General features: G+C 32.9%; 1 protein-coding gene across 11 annotated transcripts in view; it reads left to right on the plus strand.

Annotated features, from left to right (window-relative positions):
• Positions 1 to 12,115, plus strand: part of MGAT4D (MGAT4 family member D) — a 61,016-nt gene that overhangs the window by 41,618 nt on the left and 7,283 nt on the right. For 4 of the 11 annotated variants that reach the window (XM_040473408.1, XM_040473440.1, XM_040473446.1 and 1 more), the window contains 4 exons: positions 890 to 1,004; positions 3,976 to 4,106; positions 8,215 to 8,322; positions 10,526 to 11,327. In XM_040473408.1, coding sequence (XP_040329342.1) covers positions 890 to 1,004; positions 3,976 to 4,106; positions 8,215 to 8,322; positions 10,526 to 10,558 — 387 coding nt within the window. In that variant the 3' untranslated portion in view covers positions 10,559 to 11,327. Of the gene's footprint in view, positions 1 to 889; positions 1,005 to 3,975; positions 4,107 to 8,214; positions 8,323 to 9,729; positions 9,896 to 10,525; positions 11,328 to 12,115 lie in introns of those variants that run through there. The other 7 variants (XR_005789720.1, XR_005789716.1, XM_040473431.1 and 4 more) reach the window with 7 other exon arrangements.

Below are 12,115 nucleotides of genomic sequence, written 5' to 3' on the forward strand. Positions count from 1 at the left end.
CCAATTTGAAACAATGTGATTCTAGTTTGTGCTCTGGTAACGTGCTTGCGGATTTCCACATTTTTCTGAATCATTTAGGAGGCCCTCTTATTGTATAGATTACCCATAATATATACGAAATTAAAAAAAGAAAATTCTAGGGGAGCCTGGGTGCCTCAGTATGTTAAGCGTCTGACTCTTGATTTCGGCTTAGGTGACGATGTCACAGTTCATGAGATGGAGTTTCGAGTTGGTCTCCGTGCTGCCAGCACAGAGCCTGCCTGGGATTGTCTTGTCTCCCTCTCTCTTTTGTGCCCCCCCCGCCCCCCACCCCCCCCACCCCCCGCCGCTCGTGCTCTTCCTCTCCCTCTCTCTCTCTCTCTCAAAATAAATAAATAAATATTTTTTAGGAGAAAATTCTAGTTTCTTTTTCCCCCTCTCTTAAGGAGAGCTATTCTTAGGCTTATGTGTACCAACATTCATCTACCCACCTAGTTGTGGATGAGAGTGCCAGTTCCCTTTCGTCATCTCATTGCCAAGCACAGTCCCTGGTTCTCTGGTGACAGGACCTGGCGCCTATCATCTCAAACATAAAGCTAATTAGGCTTAAACTGGGAATGGAAGTATTTGTAAGGATGTAAATAGATTCGGATAAATAGATTTTTTTCAATGAGGATTTAGATTGAGTGTTGCATATTACTACTTAGGAAAGAAACCTCATCTCTGGTCTCAGAATCTCAAAGTGAAAACTAATAGTAAATACCCTCAGTGAATTGAACTAAAAATAAGATAACCTCATAAAAACTGGTTTTTCAGTGTATTCTATTGAGAAAGTATTTTCAGTTCTCAAGCAAATGCAATTTATTCAATGGAAGCATCAAAGGAACTAATGACTTTTGTTTTTTTCCAGCTAGAAGATGATATCATAGCTAAAAAGATGTACTTTACAAAAATCACAGATTTTGTGCATAATATCACTTCAAATAATTGGTTTTATATTGAGTTTTCAATTCTTGGATTCATAGGTAAGCCTTGTATTTTCTAGCACACAATAATCTTAAAATTTCTTAAAAACTTATTAGTTACTTAATGGAAAGGAATGGCATGATTTCTGTAAAGATACTGTTAATTTAACAGTAAGATCAAATTCAAGTATCTTGAGTTTCAGTAAATGTATTTTTAAACCAATCTTTCCGAGATAGACAATATAAATAAGCAGCCTATACATGTGATGAAAATGTAAGAAAGCTACTACTTGCTAAATGCTTGCTGCAAGTCTGGCCCACATGTTAACTCAGTGACTAAGGGGTACTGCTCTATTTTACATGGAAACTCAAAGAGTTAAAGTTGTAAGAAAGGAATTCTGATTTAGGACTACCGTACTCTAAATTCCTGGTAATTTCCACTATGCCAAATGTGACATACTTAGAAAAGTATAAAAATAAGTGAATCATACCCACCATGGAAGAATGCCTAAAATTGGGCCAATCGTGGGATTTAAAAAAAAATTCTTTTATAGACTTTCTTTCTTCTTCCTTCCACTCTTTCTACCCTCCCTCCTATACTTTTTCTTTTGTTTGAACCTTGAGGTGGCAAGTTGAATTACCACACTCATTCCATGGTGCATATCATCCTTGCTTTCATACAGGAGCCCTCTTTTACTTTGTTCTTTCATTTTATGCCCAGTCCCTACTCCCACTTCCTCCCACCCCCCAATAGGCTTCCATTCTAATATGTTCAAAGTGTACATATAGGGGCACCTAGGTGGCCCAGTCGGTTAACCATCAGACCTCTGCTCAGGTCACAATCTCACGGTTTGTGAGTTCAAGCCCCGCATCGGGCTCTATGCTGACAGCTCAGAGCCTGGAACCTGCTTCAGATTCTGTGACTCCCCTCTCTTTTCCCCTCCCTTGCTTGTGCTTTGTCTGTCTCTCGCTCTCGAAAATAAATAATAGACATTTTAAAACGTTTAAAACAAAGTATACATATAAATATGCTTATATTGGTGTTTATCATGTTTTTATCTGTTTAAAATTTACATAAATGGTGATGTGATAACCCTCTTCATGCCCCTTAACATTTTTGTCCTCAAAACTAGATTTTGAAACTGTCAACATGTTGATTTGTGTCAATTTAGTTTATTGTTTCTTACTGCTGTTGCATATACCCCACATAATAATCCATTTGACTTCTCCGTCCTCAAAGCGGTCAACTTTGCTCCCAACTCTCTGCTGCCACAAATAAATGAAGTGACATATTTTGTCCCCTGGATCAGGACCACTGAGGGTGAATATGACTGTGTCTCTAAGTCATGCCAGATTACTTTGCAGATTGGCTGTACAGTTTATAGTCCCCTAAGCAGTGCGTATGAGTTCCCACCTCCCCAAATGCTTGACAACATGTGATTCTATTACATCATTTTTTATTTATTTATTTTTGCCATTGGGAGGAGTGTTAAGAATTTCTCTGATTGCTAGTGAAATCTGTTATTCATATACTTACTTGATAACTTTCTTTTCCATACTTTCTGTCAAGTATTGCAGAATCCAATTTTGAAACCCCAAAGGTTTATGCTCAGCTTTGATTTAAATACGAGGAAAAATTATAGGTAACAGCAATACCTGATAAGCTTGAAGAGGAAGGAATTTTGTTGATACATTACTGTGAAAATTTAAAATTTTTTGTATCTTTCTCACCAAAGCCCGGTGTGAGAAGGCTGGAGAATATTCACATTCTGACCAAGAGCACACTGAACAAGGAGCATTGTCTATGTAATCCCGAAGTCTTATTTAAGCTTAAGTTTACAACAGCTTTGTTTTTTGTTGTTAGTGTTGTTATAAAACTAACAATTTTCTTACTCAATATTACCAAAAACATGAGTTTGCTAAATAGAATTTTACAGCATGCTGACAGCAGATAAGGAAAAGACAAATATTGATTCAACTATTTCCATCATTAAATCACTTACTTTGGTTACTATATAAAAACCAAAAAATTAAAATATAACTATGCATTTGATTAAATAACTCATACAGATTCAACTCCTAGTAAAGAAAAGGAAGCATGATTACTTCCTACTATCATATTTATTAAATAGGTGTATTTTACACTATTTACTTTAACATTTACCTGAATCTTATACCTTCAACTTCATTTTAAAATCAAAGATGCAGTATATTAGAAGAAAGCAATTGGACCTAAGGAAATATCCTACTTTAAAGTATAGCAAATGTTTAAGTATCACAAATATAAGATAGAAATAAAATTCTTATAAAATGAAGGGTGCCTGGGTGGCTCAGTCGGTTAAGCAGCCAACTTTGTCTCAGGTCATGATCTCGCGGTCCGTGAGTTCAAGCCCGCGTTGGGCTCTGTGCTGACAGCTCAGAGCTTGGAGCCTGCATCTGTTTCTGTGTCTCCCTCTCTCCTGCCCCTCCCTCATTCGCGCTCTGTCTCTCTCTGCTTTTCAAAAATGAATGAATGTTAAAAAAAATTTTGTTTTAATTCTTATAAAATGATGCTCGAATATTGAAATAATGCTATATTTTAATCAAAATTAAATACTAAACATAAAAAATGTGGTAGATTGATAAAGTTCTACAAAAGTCAGGTTATAGATCCGCTTCTACAAAACTAAGTAAAAATTATAGCTTCTGTACATTTCATTTTATGTATATGTATCTTTCACAAGACTTAGAAATTGATCCTCATTGGTTATCAAAATTGGTTTCCTGAGGGTATTCACTATTCTAAACCTGCTTCACACTTCTCTCTCCCAGAAGTGGTAATCTGTAATACTTAAGCAGATATATTATTTTATTATCCTTCAACTTCATGAATGCTTTAAGGATATACTTATATAAGGATATATTTAATTTTTAATGATTTTTTGGTCCTTCCTCTTGTTAATAGAATGAACAACTATATATAAGGGTTATTTTATAATATATGGTATAAACACTCGAGAGTTATTTGGATTTGTTTACTTTTTCTTCGTAGGAAAGCTATTTAAATCTGAGGACTTAACTGACTTTGTGCGTTTTTTTTTAATGTTCTACAAAGATAAACCCATAGATTTGCTTTTGGGGGACATTTTTCAGGTAAAGATGTGTAACCCAGGAGAGACCCCTGTGAGTATTTCTTTACTTTGTAAATACAAACTATTTTAGGAAAATACTATCTGTCTAATGTAATTCCCTGAAATTTGTTTACAGAACTAAACCTGATGAGTGCACTAGTTTTTAAGTTCTGGTATCCAGAATTTTTACTTACACTTACACCTACTACATCAAATAATGAGAGGCCACAAATTTAGTGATAAGTGGAAGAAAAGTGACAAACAATAATAAAATGATAGATGTAAATTAAATATGTCAAAATATACCAGCTAAGAGATAGTTCATCAGAATGGATTAAAAAACACTATGCAATTATTGCTGTCTATACTCAGTTAAAATATAATGAAATACATAGGTTAAAGTAAAAGATGGAAAAATAAATACCTTGCAGACAATAACAAAAAGAAATTTGTACTAGCTATATTAATATCAAAGTAGACTTTGGTGCCAAAACCCAAAAAATTTGACCAGGGATCAAGAAAGATACTAAAAGAGTCAAATCACCAAGAAGATATAACAATCCTAAAAGTGTATGCATCTAATAAGAGAGACTCAAATACATGCAGCAAAAGATGACAGAATTAAAGAGAGAAATAGATTAGTCTACAAGTATAGATGGAGACTTCAACACTCCTCTCTCAAGAACAGAACTGGTGCATAGAAAATCAGCAATGAGATAAAAGAATTGAACAACACCATCTACCATCTGGATTTAATTGATATTTAAAAAGCACTACGTCCAACAGCAATACAAAATACATTATTTTAAAATATACATGGCGGAGGGGGGGGGCGCCTGGGTGGCTCAGTCAGTTAAGCGGCCGACTTCAGCTCAGGTCATGATCTCACGGTCAGTGAGTTTGAGCCCCGCATCGGGCTCTGTGCTGACAGCTCAGAGCCTGGAGCCTGTTTCAGATTCTGTGTCTCCCTCTCTCTGACCCTCCCCCATTCATGCTCTGTCTCTCTTTGTCTCAAAAATAAATAAATGTTAAAAAAAAATAAAAAAAAATAAAAAAAAAAAATAAAATACACATGGGGACTCCTGGGCGGCTCAATTGGTTAAGCATCTGACCTCAGCTCAGGTCATGATCTTGTGATTCGTGAGTTCGAGCCCTGCATCAGGCTCTGTGCTGAAGTGCAGAGCCTACTTGGGATTCTCTGTCTCCCTTTCTCTCTGCCCCTCCCCTGCTCGCTCTCTCTCTCAAAATAAATAAACATTTAAAAAGAAAAAATTAATAACAGAAAGATAACTGAAAATCTGCAAGCACTTGGAATTTAAACAATACACTCCTGAATAAACCATGAATGAAAGAGGAAGTCTCAAAGGAAATTAGAAAATACTTTGAATAGAATGAAATGAAAATACAACCTATCCAAATTTGTGAGATTCAGCTAAAGCACTGCTTAAGGAGAAATTTATCCTAGAAGAAATCTTTACCTTAGAAGAGAAGAAAGATTTTGCATTAATAATCTCAGCTTCCACTTTAAGAAACTAGAAATAGAGAGTAAAATCAACCCAAATCAAGCAGAAGTAAGAAAATATTAGCTATGAAGTCAGAAAGCAACAAAGTTGAAAACATAAAAGTAGTTCTTTGAAAAGAGCAAGAAAACCAATAAGAAGATTGACAAAGAAGACTCAAAAACAAATTATCAATAATAGAGACTATCATGATGCATATGTATGAGTGTGTGTATGTACTAACAAGATATGTAGATTATATGCTGAAAACCTAAAAGTGCCGATGAAAGAAATAGACATACCATGATCATGGATTGGATGTGTGTAAATGTGATATGCAGATAGGTATGTATGTAAGCAAGATGTTTAGGTTGATATGTAGATGTTGGTATGTATATACGTACCTATCTACATACCAACCTAAACATCTTGCTTGATAAAAACATTATTTCAAAGTAGATCACCTATCTAAATATAAAACAAACTTTAAAACCTTTAGAAGTGTAAAAAAATATCTTCAGGATCCAGGAGAAGAGTTCTTAGACATGATACTAAAACTATGATCCATTTTTTTAAATTACTAAATTAGATTTCATCAAATTCAAATCTTTTGTACTGTAAATTTTACTGTTAGAGGATAACATACCACAGACTATGAAGAAATATCTGTAAATTCCATATACAACAAGGACTTGTATTCACAATATATATAAAATTCCCAAAACTCAATAACAGGAAAATAACCCAATTAAAAAATAAGCATAACACTTGAGTAGACACTGCTAAGGTAGTTTCTCCCTTACTGCAATAAGCAATTAACTCAGCTTTCCTTTAGCAGAGCTAAAGGGGCATTTTGTGGGAAGCCAACATTTGATAATGCCATCTCATTGGAACTTCTATTAATAGCTTAGCAAATATTATCATATTTGCTGGTTTTTAACTCCTCAACTAATTTTATCTGACCTTAGTTTCAAATTAAATTAACTCTAGATTATTTAAATACTTTACAGTTATAAAAACAATCCTTTAATATAATACTTTCCTACATGTTTGTACTGCGTAGAAATACATTTAAGTAAGCCTGCTGTTTAAAGATTGCAAAAATGCAATCTACCAAGTGGGAGAAGATATTTGCAAATAATATATCAGATAAAGGGTTAATATCCAAAATAAATAAATAACTTATACAACTCAGCACCAAAAAACTCCCAACTAATCCGATTAAAGAATGGGCAGATAACCTGAATACTTTCCAAAGAAGCCATACAGATGACCAACAGACACATGAAAAGATGCTCAACATCACTCATTATTAGGGAAATGCAAATCAGAACCACAATGAAATAGCACCTCACACCTGTCAGAATGGCTAAAATAGAAAACACAAGAAATAACATGTGTTGACAAGGATGTGGAGAAAAAGGAACCCTTGTGCACTATTGGTGGGAATGCAAATTGGTGAAGCCACTGTGGAAAACAGTATGGAGTCTCCTCAAAAAATTAAAAATAGAATTACCGTATGACTTAGTAATTCCAATATTGGATATCTACCCAGAGAAAACAAAATACTAATTGGAAAAGATATATGCACCCCTGTGTTTATTGCAGCATTATTTACAATAGTCAAGATATGGAAGCAACCCAAGTATCCATCAATAGAGGAGTGGATAAAGGTGTGGTATATATACAATGGAAAATTACTCAGCCATAAAAAAGAATGAAATCTTGCCATTTGCAACAGCATGGGTGGACCTAGAGGGTATAATACTAAGTAAAATAAATCAGAGAAATACAAATACCATAATATTTTACTCATGGGGAATTTCAGAAACCAAACAAACGAAGAGATTGACAAACAGAACCTTAAATATAGAGAACAAGCTGGTGGTTGCCAGAGCGGGGAGGTGGGTGGGGAGATAGGAGAAATAGGTGAAGGGGATTAAGAGAACACCTATCTTGATGAGCACTAAGAAATATATAGAATTGTTGAATCATTATATTGTGTACCTGAAATTGATACAACACTATGTTAATTATACTTGAATATATTGAGTATATAAATTTGAGATGGATTTTTATGAATTTTTAAGTATACAGTATGCAAAGTAATTCTCAGTGATCATAATAATTTCAAATGTTTGCTTGTAATATTAAGGGGTGGTTTCACAGGTCATCTTTCTTATTTTTATTTTTAATGAGATTAACCAAATCTTTTTTCTATAAAGCATAATATTGGTTGTTTTAATCATGTTTTTTTTTCTAGTTAATACATTGAGGGGGGTGTAACAGTGTAGGAATTAATTAATATGAAAAGACAAAGAATAATATAGTCTGAGAGAATGGATAGAAAAATACAAAAAAATTTCATTTATGTTGTTGAAATAACAAGAAGGGAGTGGAAAATTATAGTTGGTACAGCAGTAGCCTGATTTTCTATGACAGAGTTCAAGAAAATACATGCTTTAACTAACACCTTTTTGTACCTCAACTTTTATTATTCTTATGAAGAAAAATCTAAGTAATAAAGTTTTATTTAATGTTTAAGTATTAAAATAGAACTCTGGCAAAAACTAATATAATACAGAATTCTTCCATCCATAAAAGCAATAAAAAGGAGTATTTGGGTTGTTACAGAAGATTATTGTTTCTCTTTTTCCCCAGGAAAAATGTGCAGAACGAAATAAGCAAATTCGTATTCGATATAAACCTTCTCTTTTCCAGCATGTGGGTATACAGTCATCATTCCCTGGAAGAGAACAATATTCCAAAGTAAGATTTTGAAATGTTACTTGAGTAATATAAAATGTCTTGTGAACTTATAAAATATTGTTTAGGAAAGGAGAGATGGAAACATGAGAGAGACTGTAAAATGTGGTTGTTTAAACATAGTTCATCTTACAATAGCTATATGTTGTGAAGAGCAATCATCTTTTCAAGACCAAGTTATCTGTCATGGTTAGAAAAATCTAGCCTATCTTAACTTCTTTGCCTTACTATTATGTAACAGCTGTGCAATTCAAGTAATGACTAAAAACATGTTTTAAAGATCATAATACACTCACTATTTTAGTCTAATATTTAAAATTAGACAAGAATATTTCCAAATAAAATGTCCCTATTATTTAATTTAGATGTATCAACATTATTTCAGATCACTATTTATTGTACCAACAAAAATTTGATTTTTTGGTACTGTTTGGTTTTTATCATTCTTAAATTTTCCATCATTTTTGGAAACAATGTTATTTATAATTGAATATAATTGAATTATAAAATATATAGTATATATATATAATATAATATAATTGAATTATAATTGAATGTTATTTATAATTAGCATCTTGGTAGGGTAGAAGAAGCAAAGACTTCGGAGTCAAAACACCTAGTTTTTAGTTACGGTGACCTATGTCCTCTGTGCTCTCTTCAGTCTGTAAGAGGGAGAAGTTTAAATTAGATGATCCTTAAGATGTTTTCCACCTTTGAAATACTATTGACATCTCTCCCTTCATTTCTTCACACAACAAAGCAAATGATTGCTTTAATCTTTGGCAGTTGAAATGAGAGAAATGCACGTGCACATACTCTCATCATTTCATTCATTATTTATGATCAGCCCTCCTTCCACCTTTTCTACTCCTTATCTCTGTATATTTATTGTACTGAGTTCTTTGGAACACTGCCTGAAACATAGTGTGAATTTAGTAGATGTTAGCTATTAGCTATTATGCAAGGTGAAATTCTAGATTGAAAGTATTCATTAAGCAAAACAGACAAGTGTCTGGTATATTGAAAATTTATGAATCTGCATGCAAAAAATAACATCATAAAAATACATAAAACATAGCTGCAGGTGATGCAGAAAGAAATTGGTCTATACCATTCTATTTATTGGTGCTGTTATAATGGAACTCTTTTCTTCCATTGTATTTTTTTGCTTGATGAGCTGTTTTAACCTTACCTTTGTAAATTTACAACCGATTAAGTAGAATATTTATCTAATCACTCATATTTTAATGTTATAACCTAGCTTTTTACCTTTTTATACCTCACACCATGTAAAATAGAAATAAATAACAATTTAGTGACATGTCCAATGTGGATTGTATATTTTTAAAATATATTATTACTTTAATTATTATAATTATTTAATCATATTATTTTAAAATTTTCTAACAGGATATTTATTATTAGGAGTTTCATAATTCGAGTACCTTCTTTAAAAATGATCAGCATCATTCTTTGGAAAAAATGACATAATGAGGATTAGTCTTAGTTCTCAACTTTCTTCAAAGTGGCTAAGAGACTATCTCATATAAAAATATAAGCCTTTGATAATATAGTGGTAAGTATAAAAATTGATATAAATATATAGAAAATTATCAGATATTTATTAGTCTTATTTTATAATCATATTTTGTGTATTTTTAAAACTTTATACATATAACTTTCTGATATACTCTCTAATATTTTGTTTGAGAATAATGAGTATTTTCTTTTCCTTTTTATCATATACTGTACACATACAATGAATTTGGAGACAATAGATCTCAGTTTGAAGCCTCATTCTTATCAATAGATGCAACACTATGGATGAATCTGTAAAACACTGTGCTAAATGAAAAAAGCCAGATGCAAAAGACTATATACTCTATGATTCAATGTGGAATTCTAGAAAAGGCAGATCCTGACATCTTATTATGATTTTAATTTGCATTTCTTTGATGGCAAATGATGTTGAGCATCTTTTCATGTACTAGCTGTATGTATGTATATATGTATGTGTGTGTGTATATGTGTGTGTGTGTGTGTATATATAATGAAATATAGATTTTTACCAAATATGGATTTTAATGAAATGTAGTATATAGTTTTTGAAATGTCTGAGTATTTGCCCATGGGTTGTTCACCTGTTTATTTTTGTTTGTACATACATGGTCTCTGCTTATGACTTGCTCTTTCATTTTCTTAACAGTTCCTTTCAATGAATGAAAGACTTTCACCTTGATACAGGTCACTCCACCCAAACCTCCACTCTGTCCATATAGTTATGCCATTGCTTAGTTCAGTATTCAATGATTTCATAACGAGAATATAAAACCTGTTTACACTTAAACTGCATGGTATGCTCTATTTTTCCTTTATTATGCAGCTTTTTTTTTGTTTTAAATTTGCTTTATTTCAATGTACTTATCACTAATTCATCTTCAGATTCCCTGCAAATTATCTAAATCTGTTCCTGATGTATTGAAACATTTTAAAAATCATGGCTGAATGTTGAATATTGTTGAATGCTTTTCTGCATTTCTACCACTTCCTAACCTTGAAAAATCTCTCTCCTGCAGCCTCTGACCAGTTCTAGCATATATCTTAGGAACCAGGCAGTTGATTTTCCTGTTTTCTATATCTCAAATCTGTATCATTCTTGGTCAACTCATTTGTTTTAGTAAAGCACACTCCCCTCTTCCTGGTAATTTCTTGAGAAAGATTGTGTAGGAGATAAATTCTTGGAAAACTAAAACGTCTTAAAATGACTGCAGTCCATAAAACTTAACTGTTAGGTTGGGTAGGCAAAGGATTCTGAATTCTGATTTTTTAAGGTATTCAAGACTGTAACTGATGAAAAGTAGTTAAAGCCATTCTAATTCCTGTTTCTTGGTATCAGACCAATCTTCCCATCTGTAGACCTTTAAAACTTTTCTTCTATTTGAGATTCTACAATTTCATGATGATAGGATAGGTCTATTTTTATCTATTGTGCTTAATATTTGGTAGGGCTTTTTAATATGAAAACTCGTGTTTCGATTCTGGAAAATATTCAGAAATTATTTTGTTGATAAATTTCTCCCTCTGTTTTCTATGCTCTTTTTAAGGAACCCTATTTCAAATGTAAGATTCCTTAGATTGATGTTCTCTCTGTCTCTTACTTTCTCCTTCCTATTTTCTTTCTATTTGCTTCACTCTCTGAAAGTTTTTCTGAATTTTGCCTTATATCCTTTTTATGAGTGCTTTTTTGTTTTGTTTTGTTTTTTGGGAAGGAGGGCAGTTTTCATTGATTGGTTGGTTTGGTTGTTTGTTTGTTTTTGCTATTGTAGCTTTAATGTCTGAAGAACTCCTTTTGTTCTCCTAATGTCATTGTCCTCTTTTATAACCCTTGGTTCTTATTTTATGATTGAAATACTTCTACTTAACCCTCTGAGGATTTTAATATTTTTAAAATATTTTTTTAAGCTTCTTATTCCTGCATAGTTTCTATTTCCTCCAAGTTGGTTTGTTGTTGTTGTTATTGTTGTTTTTGGTCTCTGTTCTTCAAGTTGAAGGATTTCCTCAGGTATGTAGTGATCATAGATTGTATGTTCAAAAGGAGAAAGGTGGTTGGAGGCCCCTGAGCACATGGCTGAACCTGTCAGTTTCACTGTCTGGGGAGGAGTGGCTAGGCTCTTTCCCTAAGGAATCATCTGTTCGTGTCTCTAAGTTTTGCCTCATGGGCTAATTAAATTGCTAGAGAATCTGGGAGCCCAGTAGGCAAAGATAGTAGGGGTTTCGGTGTTCACTTTGTCAATAT

Source organism: Herpailurus yagouaroundi, unplaced genomic scaffold (assembly GCF_014898765.1).
Source record: "Herpailurus yagouaroundi ecotype Mexico unplaced genomic scaffold, PumYag 28, whole genome shotgun sequence".
Lineage (NCBI taxonomy): Eukaryota > Metazoa > Chordata > Mammalia > Carnivora > Felidae > Herpailurus > Herpailurus yagouaroundi.